The sequence below is a fragment of the Nesoenas mayeri genome, assembly GCF_963082525.1.
Source record: "Nesoenas mayeri genome assembly, chromosome: 17".
Lineage (NCBI taxonomy): Eukaryota > Metazoa > Chordata > Aves > Columbiformes > Columbidae > Nesoenas > Nesoenas mayeri.
Genome location: NC_137565.1, coordinates 4,983,664 through 4,998,102, shown reverse-complemented (window position 1 = coordinate 4,998,102; position 14,439 = coordinate 4,983,664). Strand labels below are relative to the sequence as shown.

At 44.0% G+C, this 14,439-nt stretch overlaps 1 protein-coding gene across 9 annotated transcripts in view; it reads left to right on the top strand.

Moving 5' to 3' along the window:
- Positions 1 to 11,788, top strand: part of ATXN2 (ataxin 2) — a 51,336-nt gene extending 39,548 nt beyond the window's left edge. For 6 of the 9 annotated variants that reach the window (XM_080355169.1, XM_080355165.1, XM_080355167.1 and 3 more), the window contains 3 exons: positions 5,369 to 5,514; positions 6,386 to 6,613; positions 9,904 to 11,788. In XM_080355169.1, coding sequence (XP_080211295.1) covers positions 5,369 to 5,514; positions 6,386 to 6,613; positions 9,904 to 10,107 — 578 coding nt within the window. In that variant the 3' untranslated portion in view covers positions 10,108 to 11,788. Of the gene's footprint in view, positions 1 to 83; positions 138 to 5,368; positions 5,515 to 6,385; positions 6,614 to 9,903 lie in introns of all 9 variants that reach the window. The other 3 variants (XM_080355168.1, XM_080355164.1, XM_080355171.1) reach the window with 2 other exon arrangements.
- Positions 11,789 to 14,439: the final 2,651 nt, after the last annotated feature.

Genomic DNA, 14,439 nt, shown 5'->3' with positions numbered 1-14,439 from the left:
AAAAAATGATGCTGACCTTTCCAGAAGACGGGAAGTATGCACGTGGCAAGAGGCTAATTTACCTTTCTATTTCCCAAATTCAGCATGTCCCAAAATACCATACAGCAAGGAGACAGGCCCTTCTTTCTACTTTGCCAGTGAGTTGGGTTTTTTGTACTAATTTTGATTGTACAGAAAAAGCACTTACTAAAGAACAGATGTTAAAGGAATGGGACGTGTTGAGGGAACAAGTTTCCTTGCACCAAACCAGTATGTGGAAAACACAGGAAGGTTCCTTCCCATGGACAGGGGCATGAAGCTGTTGAACAGATTTATATGACCACAGGAAGCTGATTTGTCAGTGTTTTAAAATGTATTTTGTATGCTGAATAATTTAGTTTTAGCACCCAGTCTTTTCATCTGCAGCCAGAATTGAGTGCTGCATGTGGATAACCTCTGCCTAAAACCTGGGTCAGCAGCCTCACTCCCTTTCTTTCATAGCCCAAATGGAATTTTAAAACTGGGGAAGTTAATCTGCATCCGAAAAGGAGAAGTGTCTTGTGCCTCTTGTCTGTAAAAAGCTGTGGCTCAAGTTCTGAGCCCTTGGGAGGAAATAACTTGAGTTGCAGCTGAGATGAAGGAAGCTTTTTGTAGAGTTACTTCACTGCTGTTATTATAATAATAAGAGAGCAACCAGACGAGGGCTCCGTGCCGGTGTAGATGCTTCCTTGGCAGATAACATTAGGTATCGGTGGTACCCGAGCCGGTGACCTGCGTCAGTGCAGGGGTGGGCGAGGGCCTGATGTTCTCTGTGCTCGGCGCACAACAGCTAACGCAGACTCCAGCTGCCTGCCTGTATGGGAAGGGCAGATAAGGAATAAAATCTGCCTTATATATTGGTGTTCTTAGCACTTTGAGGAAGCTGGTTTGGGGAGAAATGGGGTAGTTGCAGGATGGACCGTCCTTGTCACCCAAGATATGGGAAAGGACTGAAGTTCCCAGGATATTTCAACCATTCTCCTGTCCTGTTGTGTCTGCAAGCCCGTGCAGCCTATGCCAGGCACTCTTGGTTTGGTTTGGTTTTTTTAAGTTAGCTCATGCAAGAGGGATGTGAGAAATACCACTTGTTCTCCAAAAATCTCTTCTGGAACAGACTTCCTGTGTTTCTTGTACCGAAATTGTTCTGCGTGAACTGGTGCTGTGGGATGCCGACCTGTCCTGTTTTCACGCGTCTTGGTTTGGTGCACTGAAATAACTTTAAAAAGCTCGTTCCTTTCGTGGATAATCTTTTAAGTGAAGTCCACTCTACCTGTGTAAAATTACTTCTTGAAATGTTTGTGTTATGAAAGAAACATTTGCTATTTCTTTGCTTCCTACCATTCAGGTCTTTTAAATGTAGTTATCCTCACCATCTTACTGGGTCTGGCAATAGTTTTGAAGTTTGTTCACTGGTCAGTTCTTGAAAATAGGCTCTTCAGTGCATCTTGGGATGATGACCAACCATGACCACCATTGGTAGCATTAAAATTCCTACCAGGGAAAATATGAAATTACATTTATATGGTTTTTGCTTATCCCCTTGTAGCTGGGAGCTCTGCTTGATTTCTGCTGCTCTCACCTCTTTTGATTTCAGCTCCTTCCGTGGGTTTGGTGGCTGCCTACTGCTTGTTTGCCTCTCAGAAAAATGGGTTGCACTTTTGTAGAGTCGAATTCAGTAATTCAATCCATCTGATATTTTTGCTCACTTCATTACCGAATCGCTTATCTGCACTGTGTATCCCAGCAAGGTTAGTGCAGTTCAATATTATGTTAGGAAACAACTTGTTGAAAAGATGCTGCAACGAAGCAGGTTGGCCCAGGGAGTGTTTCTTGCGGAGAGGAATGTGAGGCATAAATGGTGAGAAAACCCGTGTGTTTCTGCTGGAATGAGCGGAGGTTACTTGCAGCAAGGAGATACATGGAGCTGTTTTGTGCTTCCTCAGCACGACTAGATGGCCATTTGGAAAATCTCCTAAGTAATGAGAATGAGGGAAAATCTTGGATAATTTGCAATACTTTTTCTTCTTCCTCACCTCCTGTTTCATCTCGTTTGCTGTTTGGTATCTGTAGTGAGCTGTTGTGATGAACAGGCACAAATTCTTGACAGAAGGTCCCAGTGAAAGGGCTTTAGTTACGGCTGAGCAGCTGAATCTCTCGTGGCTGTTTTGCAAGGCTTCTTCCGCAGATTTCAGTGCTTTGTCTGAGCTGCCCATTGCACCAGCTAAACGAGGAAAACCTTTTACTTTTCTAGAGTTGAAGTTTGAACTCGGGGTTTGAGCTACCAATGATCTGTGCACGTGTTTCAGACTTGCTGCCGCTCGTCCTGAACTGTTCTTGGTTTGTATGCAGTGTCTGTACAGGATTTAGATAAGTGTCCACGTAACATTTTTTGAAAGACACTTTTAATATTGCTATTACAACCTAATTTGCAGCAGCGTCTGAACTAGTTTTAACCAAATTTGTAGAGCTTATTGGAGTAATTTGTTAAAGACAAAATGGGGGAGAGGAGAAGCTAGGCAAATAAAAATTCTTCAATATAGAAAAATGTGGTACTTTAAATGCAAAGCTGTGGATCAAAGATATTAGAAGGCTATGGAAGAGCTGCTACTATGACAAAAACTTGATCCTCCCCCCACTTCTGTATCCGTATCTATTCCTCAGTTTAACTAGTTTCTTAAGAGAGAAATTCTTCATTGTGAAGTTTTATTGTATAATGTATCTGCTTCAGAATAACTTAGTTTATTATTCTCTCCTATAAAGAAACAAAAGATGAATTACACAAATGGTTTAACGGAGCACCTCATTATTTTGGGGGCTCTTAACAAGTAATGTGGCAGGACGCGGGAAGCCTTGAATATCTTACAACTTGGAATTGATTTCCATATATGTTTTAAAACCTCCTGAATGGGGTTGAAGTTAATTTGCAGTCAGGCGTGCCAGCCCTGCAGCAGCAGGATGAGAGCGGAGCAGGATTTTGGTAGCACACCCTTCGGCAAACAAGTCAATCCCTCTGTGCAATTTATTTCTACTACTTTGACAGAGATAATAACTCCTGGACTTTGTCAGAGTGTTGTATAATAATGAGGCTGAGAAATTTTCCTACTGTGGGAAACCGTAAACTTCATAACTGCAGTGGTTGGAAGTCAAATAGAAACATGGTTGAGATGCTGCTGCAAAATAATTTTAGTAGTGATGCGAAAAAAAAATCTCCACTTTTCTTGCATTTGAAAGCATAACAAAGTGCAATGGTGGACGATACTGGTAGTTTTGCCATTATGTATAGAAAAAATCAAGGTGTTTTCCAAACCCCTCTGAATCAGAAATGCTCATAGTGCATGAGGATGTGTGTCCATTCACAGGCTCATGCATGAGCGTATTAGGATCAACTCAAACTGCAGGAATGTGGGGTTACAAATGCATTTGAAGTTCATCTGCATTAATATCCTGGAACTGTAGTGCACATCACTGCTGGACCATTTGCTTGGTGCAGATTTAATGGAGCTTTCAAGGCAGCAGGATGGGATTAAGTTCAGTGGGATAGGCACTTATTACACAGAGACCTTCACAGTGGCCTGTACAGGGGAGAAAAATCTCAATTAGGCAAAAAAAAACCCTGCCTAGATGTGTTCTAGGGAGTTGGAATATTGTAGAACTAGTATTTGTAAGCTTTCTAGCAAACCAAGCTGTAGGAAAACGAGGACTTGCACAGGGCAGTAGCGTGTCCAGGGTTGCTGTCCCCTTGAGACTTGTTTTTGCTGACCAGCATCGTGCTTTCACGTGCAGCTCCATTTTTATCCCATTTTCTCCACCCATCTTGGCTTTCATCCCTTATATGCACACAAGCAGTTCTGTGTATTCGTGAACTTAGAGCCCAGCACAGCAAAACTCTTCAGAAGCTGCGGTTATTTGGAGAAGTGCGATACCGTGACTCACAGCCATGAGTACACGGGGCAGGTGGTTGCAGCATTGCAGTCACACTCTGAGTTTCTCCCTGTGCCCCGATTTTCAGGTTTGTTTGTGAGGGCAAGAAAACAGCCCCCAAAAACCCATCACTTCTAAAGGTACGCTGCAGACAGGCACTTCAGCAGCCATCGAGTTCTCATGGCATCAAACCCCACTAAAAAAAGCTGTAACCCGACAGAGAGTAAGCAGCAATTAACTTGTCAGAACGACAAAAAGGTACCAGAACAAATAAGGAACAGTTGCAGGAAACAGAGTCAGGAGCAGGCTGATCGTTCGCTTAGACTGTTTGTCTTTTAGCGCTGTTGTCAGCAAAACAAGCCCCACTCTTGGCAAGCCGTAACAGCAGAGAGAGCCGTGCGTGTCGGCGTGGGCTGGAGCGCAGCTGCGAACTCGACTGCTTGTTGCACACGTTCTAAAACCAATATAGATGCATTTTCTTAGGGTCTCACTTTCCACTTGCATGCTGGATTTGCTGACATTACGGATTTTCATACTTTGCTCGATCCCCTCAGAATTAAACCCCACAATTTAGCGTGGCCTGTTTCGGAGCAGTTCAGGACTCTTCAAGGAGGGACGTGTTGATATGAGTTTGTTGTTGGAGACTGGTACGGCTGTAGCAACAGATGCGGTTTCACTGGTGTGAAAGTTTTATGTTGTTTTTTTCCTTTTTTGGAATTTTGTACCTTATTTGCTACTGTTTCAAGGAATTAAGAATTTCTTGGCAGTGTTGAGAAGCTCACAGAATGGTGGTGATTCAGAACATTCCCTTGAGGGGGGAGAAGGGACATTATTTTAGTACAAGATACTGGCTTCAGCAAAAATTTGATGCTCAAGCAGCCTCAGTTTCCTCCGCTGTTACGTATATACTGTGTGTCCCTATAGCTTTTAAGCATACATGCAGTGTATGTACTTTACACTGACTGTACTGTGAGCAATTTCCAGAAGAGTAGCATGGTGAGGTTAGCCAGGTATAAGGCCAAAGAATTTTTGGATGGTGGAAATAAAAATGGCTTGTAACACCTTTGAAAAGTATATTTCAGGAAAAACTAAATTGTATGAAAATATTAAATTTGATATTTTAAACTGGTCTGTTTGACAAAACAAAAGATGGAATACTGCTTTTCTCTATGTAGTATCTGTTACATTGTCAAGCTAGGGAAGATGAACTGTCTAATTATGGTTATTTATAGACTTCCCTGCAAAACCAAACTACACAAAAGCAAGGTAAGATACTCAGCTATTTGCAAGATAAATATTTTTTCTTAGAAGGGGGAGGGAATTTATTTACAGTATGTTTGAGATATTGCAAAATCTTCGAGTGCAGATGGTGACTTGACGGCACGCATGTTCTGTACCTGTTGTTAAATATTCTTCTTTTTCATCCTAGTTTCCACCGGCTCACTTGCTCAGCAGTATGCCCACCCTAATGCTACCCTGCATCCGCATCCTCCGCATCCTCAGCCTTCTGCCACCCCGACTGGCCAGCAGCAAAGCCAACATGCTGGAAGCCACCCTGCTCCCAGCCCCGTGCAGGTAACAGCTCAAGGGGGTGAATGTCTTTACACTGTATATAACACGCTCTGCTGGAAGGGATTGCATCAGACTGATGCTTCATGTTGATATATTGATTTCTTTGAGAGGAAAAATGGTAAGATGGAGCAGTTGCCCAGACGAACTGCATGTGGCACATCTCATGCAGGAGTTGTCTAGATTCCCCTCTGTTTTTTGGAAGGAAGGAAGTAGAGCTGCATAATGTAATTTTTCTCTGAGTGCAGTGGCTCGCTGGTGGTCTCATGACATAGTTGTTGGATGAGCTGGCAGGGAAACTTGTGGCAGTCTCTTTTCCGTAGTAAGGACCACTATCAAAAGTCCAGGCATTCATTTCTCCCTCTTCGCAGGGGATGAGGTATAGCTTGTTTCCATGTTCCTATTAAGGGGAGATCATGATTTTATCAGAGCTTTAATATGACTGGAGTTACAACTGGAAATAGCAGATAAACGCTGAGAAGTGTTTGATTGTATTTTGCCAAAGACAAGCAGCTGAAATCAAAATAGGTCTTGCGATAGTGCTGTGTGCCTTAATTACCTGCTGGTAGTAACTTTGGGCTGCTAAATGCAGCTGTGAAGTATGTCCAGCCGCACGGTTGCAGGGTCTCCTTGTTTTTACCTGTCAGTGTAGGTTCTGTTTTCCAGGCTCCTGCTCACATAGCTAACTTAGTGCAAGGAGAAAATGAGCCTGATGGAACTGAAATTAGTTTCCTCATGACTGCAGATGGGGTGATCCCTAGATGTGCCACTATTCACTATTGAGAGCGGTTTTGCAAACCTGTCTCACTCTGATCTACAGAATGAACGTGTCTCACTTATAGACCATAACCTAAATCATCTTCTGTCTTCTTTGCAGCATCATCAGCACCAGGCTGCTCAGGCACTCCACCTGGCAAACCCACAGCAGCAGTCGGCGATTTACCACGCAGGTCTAGCTCCAACCCCACCTTCCATGACGCCAGGCTCCAATACGCAGTCTCCACAAAATAGTTTTCCTACAGCACAACAAACAGTCTTCACCATTCATCCCTCCCATGTTCAACCTGCATATACCAATCCGCCACACATGGCCCATGTCCCCCAGGTAAACACAGTTTAACAACCTTCAAGACTAAATGTCTTAATGCCACAAAAGTTAGGACAGTCGGGCCTGCTGAAGTGATTTCCATTCTATCACCTCTCAGCAAAGACTACCTGTTGTGTTACTTAGGTTTCTGTCTGTACATTGCCTTTATTTAGAATTTTACAAGATATTCGGAGCTCAGCTTCCAACACTCAGTGCATCTACAGCTGTAGTTTAATGAAGACATCTTAAGGTGGCACTGCTACTGAAAGAAATTGAGCTCTCTTCCCAGTTCCCGGCTCCCACCCTTGCCCTGCCCCACCATTCTGCTCACGGAACTGTTTGACCATGCAGCAAACCATGATTCAGCTGAAATGTGCCTCCCCAGCCCCCAGTTTAGGCTAATTTTCAGTCAAATCAGTTCACTGCATGACCCCAGGAAGAGCTGGCATACAGAAAGGTTGGAGGTGAGAGCTGTGCGGAGGAAGGCTGAATTGCTGCCCTTGGTGGCAGTTTTAAGCTCTGCGTTGTAGTCAAATTGATACGATTCCATCCAATAAAAGATTTTACACAGCATTACTAGGGAGTAGCAGTGCACTGCAGTGGGAGATAGGTGAGATTCAGTTCAGATGACTGCAAGACAATCCTTGCTGAAAGAAAAGCGTGTGCATGTGTGTGTGTGTCTGTGTGTGGTTCTGAACGAACTGCTCATGCAGGAGATCCCCTGTCCTTGTTGGGCAACTTAAAAACCAGTCCGTGCTTCAGGATCAGACACTCACTTCTCTTAACTGCTCTCTTGTGAAAAAAGAAGGATTTTGGGAAGGGAAGCACATGACTGATAAATCAAGACCTCTGTGTAAAGCAGGGTTACAAAGATTTTCTGATGTTTACTAAATCTCCTGGATTTAGTGTATTTTGTCAAGGAATGGACAATTAATCAGTAATTTTTCCTGCACAGTTCTTCTGCAGGCTGAGTACTTGGTGTCTGTTTTATACCTTCTCATACAGGTTAACAGTAGTTTGGGATCTCATGACTAACTGTAATTAGGGACATTAATCTAATAGCTCTCCACTCCCTTGCAGAATTCTGATTGAATCTGGTCCTTGGGACAGTCAGTTAAGCCAACAAATTAATAGTTATTTAGGAATCGTTTTACTGATGTTGAGTTTTTAGCTTTTTTAATCTGTTAGGCTTTTTATTTCTCTGCTTTTGTTCTGTGGGAGGATAAGGAGACGATATCCTAACTCAACTACCACTGTGGCATCTTGTCCTGTCCTCCCAGGCTCTGGTTTTTGCCCAAAACGAGATCACTTGCTCTGCTCTGGTGTGACAGCAGTGGTGTGGATGCCTGGGTTGTAGAGCTTCTCCAGGTGCCTTCACGCAGCCCTTCAGAGGGTCTCGAAGCTCCTGGGTTAGCAGCACGTTGAAATGTGAAACACATTTATTTCAAGGTCAGCTTAAAGATAAAACGCCCCAAATTGTGCTGTATACATCATGGCCAGGCCCACGCCTGCGCTATAGGATGTGACCGTTGCCTTCCTTTCTGTGTGCCAAGCGCTTAATAAGCAAAACCTCGTTAAAGTAAATCAGATGGAACTTTCAGTCAGAAGTGACTGCTCGGTCAGGGTTTTTTAGCAATGGGAGGCAGAGTTTGCCTTACCCAGGACTCCTGGCTTGCGCAGTCTCTTCTGCTGTCCTTTTTTAGTATGAAAACTGAAGTCTATCATCCATGATACTTACACCAAACTAACTGACTTTTCAAAATTAAGTAGTCCCTCAGAAATCTCTAATGAAGGAATAACTACAGTTCTGTAAGAAATTTTAAATGGATGTTAACTCATCACCAGACTTAATAGTTTCTTAGCAGCCTCATTTCCAACTTCCGAACACACTTTTGAAATACCATGTAGTAGGGATTTCAGTTAGGCTGACACCAGGGGATCAGTTGAATTTCCCTTTAGGTTATCAGATGAATCTTGAGTGGTTAGATATCTCACTTGAGAAACAGTACTTGGAAATTCATTACAGAGTACTGTCAGCTGCCAATTTGCAAAGCGTTTTGAGCCCCAGCAGAAAATTTTTGTCCCGTGTGTGTTGAATACAGCTGCTGTATGAATAGCTGCTTTATGATGATGGCTGCTATAATAGCATGTTTGTCATAAAAATGGTGCTGATCCTGAAAGGTATTTCTGTTCCGCAGCCTTATCTTCTAAGCCTTTTTTAGAGCAAGAGTGAGATCTGAATTGCAGTTCCTGCCTTTAAAGGCTTCTTGAGTGCTACTAATACAGTGCAAGTCTGATAAAGAGTCTGAGGAATGTCTGTGATGAGTCAAGTAACCCTTTTGTCTTTAAGAAATAAAATTGTAGCCACTACCTGCTATCTGTCTTTACTGGCATGTGAAACTTGGGAGGCTCCAGTTCCTGCACCGTAGTGCTCTGCTAATGGGATATGGCAGAAGGACAAAACAAACCTTAGATACAAATGCTTTTTTGCTTGTTTTATTCCCAAGAGAAACCCCTGAGAGCTCCGAGAGTTCCTTAATCTTTTGTGTTTTGAAGAAACTAGCGTTTACTAGCTTTTTAAACCAAAAAATTGATGACCTCTGGAGTCACAAGCTGCTCTGAGCTCAAGAAGCCAAGTGACAAGTGGCTGAACTCATTTGCCAGAAGGCGATCAGCCATCGTAACGATTAATCGCCTTTTTTCTGCTGAGACCTAAGATTACACAAGGACCTTTACTGTGGTGATCTTAACTGGAAACAGAACAAAGCTGAATTAACGGTACAAAGGGATGAAATCACTCGGAGTGGCTGCTCGGATGAACAGTGGTGTGGGCGCAGGTCCCTGGGGAGGGCGGTTTGGGGGCAGGAGTTGTGCGAGGAGCAGCTGGGGAAGCGATGCCAGATCCCAGCGTGAAATTCCTATCTGTACCCGGTGCATTCTCCGCATAGGAAATGCTTTGATGCAAGTTACTGACAGTAATGTTTTGAAGATGTGTTGCTGAGGTGTTTGATTTATTTTTTAATATCCCACTGTTGATTGCTGGCACTTTCTCTCAGCGCTCACTGTCCAAATGGCTAAAATTGAGAATGTGACTCAGAGCCAGCAGTAAGGATTTGAACCTTTTTTGTTTTTTCTTTTTAAATTATTTTTATGTTAAGATTTCTGACTTAATCCCTATAGCTAATCTAGTTAAAATGGAGTACATCTCCAGATTTACTGGTACAGCTGGAGAAAGAAACTTCTGCCAGTCATGTGGCCGGGAGTGATGCCTCCTTGTGACCATGATACTAAAGAGCTCTTTGTTTCAGGCTCATGTACAGTCAGGAATGGTTCCTTCTCACCCAACTGCCCATGCTCCAATGATGCTAATGACGACACAACCACCTGGTGGTCCCCAAGCCGCCATCGCTCAAAGTGCACTACAGCCCATTCCCGTCTCGACAACAACACATTTCCCCTATATGACGCACCCTTCAGGTGAGGAGTGTGTGCCCGCGAGACCTGCACCGTAACTGAGCCAGGTCGGAGTGGTCAGAACTGTTGTGAAGCAGATTTGGGGGAAAAGCAAAAATAAAACAAAAAAAAAAACCAAAAGCGAAACCTTAAGATGTCCTTGTGGAGTGGCAGGCTGCTGAGGGCAGACTCCTTCTGTGTTTTATGAGCCTAAACGTACGAGATTTAGCTAATTTAGCCAAAAATCTGCTTCTCTCTAGCGGAAGTAGAGAAGCGGATAACGGCGCGGACGCCGGCACTGTGGCACTGTTGTGTTCAGGTTTTGCCGTGGGGGATGGACTGTCTGTGTAGCCTGTTTATAGTGATCTGGGGGTTTATTTGATTTAAAGTGATCGGTCGTGAATATAGGAGTGAAAATGTTGCGTGGGAGTAAGGCTGTTAGACTTCTAATGACTGAAGTGACGACTGAAATCTAATCTTTAATTCAGAATAATATCCTGCAGCTTTAATTTGGGGAAAAGTAGGTGCTGTAATGACTTCTTTCCGCTTTAAATTTAACCTTGACCTAAGTTTATTGTAACTTGTTTCTGAACAGCCTCTAAACTTTTGTAGTGAACTAGATACCTGGTTTTGTTTCTTGGGGAATGTGTGAGCAGGACGAGGCTGCTTGCTGAGGGGTTAGGTAGGGGAAAAACCATCCAAAGGACATCTTGATATATGCAGGGTTTGTCTTGTTCATTAAAAAAAAAAAGAAGGAAAAAGAAAACCAATTAAAAATAAAATGTAAAGTTGAGCTCAGTAGTTGTCCTGTGACCACTTGACTAGCAAACTGTTGTGTGGCTTGCCAATTTATTATTTACATTTGAACTTTTTTTTTACAGTACAAGCCCACCACCAACAGCAGTTGTAAGGCTCATCTGGAATAACTGAAAGGCTGGATACCTTTTGTAGGCCAAATACCCTCCTTCTACTGCTTCTGCCAACTGGAAGCACAGAAAACTAGAATTTCATTTTATTTTGTTTTTAAAAAAAAAAAATACAAAACAAAAGAATTTGATTTCTTGTAACATCCACTAGGAATGCTAACAGTTCATCTTGCAGTGGGAGAGATTCGGACTGAGTAGAGGCATTTAGGAACTTGTGGGCTATTCCATAATTCCATGCACTGTATCTGAGTCCTGCAAGTGCCCCAACTCTGCTTGCTGAAAACTGGAAGTTATTTATTTTTTATTGACCCTTCAAAGTTCTGAACTCATCAGCTAGCAAAAGAAGTAACAAGAGTGATTCTTGCTGCTATTATCACTAAAAAATCAAGACTCGGAGATCCCTTTTACTTCTAACTAAACTTGAAAACAGGTTCAGTAAGAAAAAAATTCTAATCGTCAAACTGATGAATTATTATTTATAAATCACGTTTGATGAGAGAATCACTATCGTGAGACAGTGATGTAACTTTTAAGTTAAGAAAACTTTTACTTTGTAGATAATATAAAATAAAAACTTAAAAAAAAAATAAAAAATAAAAAAAGTTTTAAAAACTGACCCACTCGGTGTTTGTGTCTTGTTTTACCGCTGTCTTACCTCCGGCTTTCGATCCCGATGAAGCAAAGGTTTTACGGAGCGTTGGGTAAGCTTTGCGTGTGTTTGTGGTGCAGAAATACACCAAAGGTTTCAATCTGGGGTTCAGTGCAAGGTTCTAAAGGATTTCTGGGGTTCAGGTCTATTCCCAACACCTCGGCCTCCCACAGCTGTCACAAAGGTGTCATGACGGGGCCCTGAGGAGCGAGATGGTCAAACCACACAAGCCGAGGTGCTGCTGGAGAACCGAGAATGTGGGGTTGGAAGGGACCACCAGGATCGTCTGGTCCAACCGCGGCAGAAAAGGAAAGGAAGAAGTTGGGGTAAGCGTTCCTTGAAGAAAGAGGTGAGGAAAGACATGAGAAAGCAACCGTCACCTGCTGCGCTAACGCGCAGAGTAGTTACAACTGCTTGTAAAGGCCTTTCTAGCCAGTCCATACAGTGCAAACTAACCAAGAGACTGGTTAAACTGCGCTATATGGTAGTTACACATCAGAGGCAGGACTAGTAACCTGTTGTCTGCACAACCTTTGGGGCGCAGCCGTTACCATCCCTGGTGAAAAACACGCTGGGGAACGCTAATCCACTGGAGCTTCTGTCCGAGTCCCTCCAGTACAGTCAAACGTCATTCAATGGAGCAGCAGGGGGGGCACGAGGCCGGCGCAGAGCGTGACGGTGACTTGGTCGGGGCTCCTGGAACGCGGTTTCTGAGAAGGACCAGCCCGCCCAAGGTTTCTAAGGGTTTCTGGCTTTTAGGAGCCATTAATTGAGTATGGGTTAAAATAGCATCCAAGCGCCTCAAGAGAATCAGACTAAAAGTGAGAAACGAGTTCTAAAAACAGTTTATTAAGAGCAGATTTTTTTTTTTTTTAATATTATGGTAAAATTGCATTATTCAAGAATAAGTTACTTGTACAGTACATACAGAAAATACATAGAAAAACCTACTATACAAGAAGAACTTTTCTGTGCAGGTGAAAAGTAGAATTTTCGGATCAATGCGCTTTTCAGCCAACCAAGTGTTGGCTTTGATCATCGTGGTGAAGGCCGAGTTAGCGAGCAGTCGCCTCCCCCACCTCGGGTAGTTGCTGGCAAAGGTTGGGTCTGTTCGCGTCGAACAAGCTTCAATTAAAATCTGTAATACTTGAACCTGTTAGTCAAGATTTCAAGGCTTTATCTGCTTGTTAGAGTAAAACTGCTCTGGCTGGGCGACAGCTGCATTCTGCAGGCTGGAGACTGAGAAATGAGAAGCTTTAGCCTCACCCTGGACCTTTTCCTAAAAGATTTGCCCCAAAATGATTTTGATGCCAAAGGCACTGGTAAGGTTGGTGGGTGGTGAGCTGGGTTACTGGTGCTGTTCCTTGGGGCTGGGACGTGGGAGGGAGGGATGGACGAAGAGATGAAATAACGCTTTGTGTCATTACCTTCTTCCAAACCTGTCACCCGCAAGGACACGCGGAAGCCACCGGCAGGGAGGGTCTGTTGGCAAAGAGCGAGTGGTTTCTGATGGAGACGAGGGGGAGCAGTTCTGGTGGGACCCAAATCTTAGGTTACGTGTTCAGCCAGTCCCTGCTGTTGCAGAGTGAAGGCACTGCCTGGTTTGCATCTTTATTGCCAAAATTAACTGTCCTGAGTAGCGGGCTGAGATGGGGTGTCCCTCCCCTTGCGAGTGGGCGCTGGGCAAGCGCACAGAATCAGTGCTGGGTGGGTCAGGACTTTGTCACTCCAGATCCAAACTCACGTTGCATGTGCCCATCTCCAGAAATGAGGCACAAGCCACGACCTCGTTGGTCACACAGGGATTGATTTCAACTCTAGGAAACGCTTTTTCTCCTCCATGGGAGCACAGGAGGTGACTGGATCTGCAGCTGTGCGGGGGGCTCTTCCCTGGGCTTCCCTTCCTCCCAAAACCCAGTGCTCGTAGTTCATAAACACCAATAAAAACCCATGTGGGCCAGGGAACTAAACCTGTGAAGCCTGAGGCTCTTTTCTCAGGTTAGAGACAAATGCAAGATTTCCTTCGAGTTGCTTATTTTCCATAGACTGGAAGGGCTTAATGCTCTTTGCTCGCTGCTGTAACGAAGAGGAGCACCTAACGGGCTGGATCAATGTGTCCAGCTCCGACCTGTGTTCCAAGCCAGATGTTTTCCAGGAGAAATGGGGTTTCAAACTCAGCCCTCCAGGAGCTGGGGAAATAGCCCAAAAAATTTTAAAATATAGATGGAAATAATTAACTAATCACAGCGACTTTTTTGCCTGCTCACGAGCAGGGAGAACGGGAGTTCGCATCCACTGGAGTTTGTTTGCACAGGGGAAGCAGCTGATGGGGCGGTAATGAACTCAACATATATTTTGCTAATCAAGCACAGCAATTTCCATCTAAACCACAGAGAAACCCCTTGCAATTAAACTGCAGGTTAAAAATACCACATGCGTGTGCATGTTTCCTTGCTGGCACTCGAACAAGCCCCGGCGTGCCAAAACAACCCGTCCCAGCAGCATCTGATTTATCTGGCAAGGGCTGCACTGGTTGTGAATATCAATCCCTTTTCCCAGCCTGCTCTTTGTTGCAGATGCTCTGAGCACAGGGTGATTTGGATGAGCCCACCTCATCTTTTGGGGAAAGACCCCTTTGAACACCTGGAGCTCAGCAGGACTAAAAATCAGCTCGTTGAACCTCACAAGATTTAGCATATAAAAGTGTTTTCCAAGGCGTTGATGCTCCATGAACCATGCACCGAGCCACGAAAGGGGCCGACAACTTGTGCATCCTCCCCTTCTCCATCCCCATAAATAAAAGCAAGACCATGGGG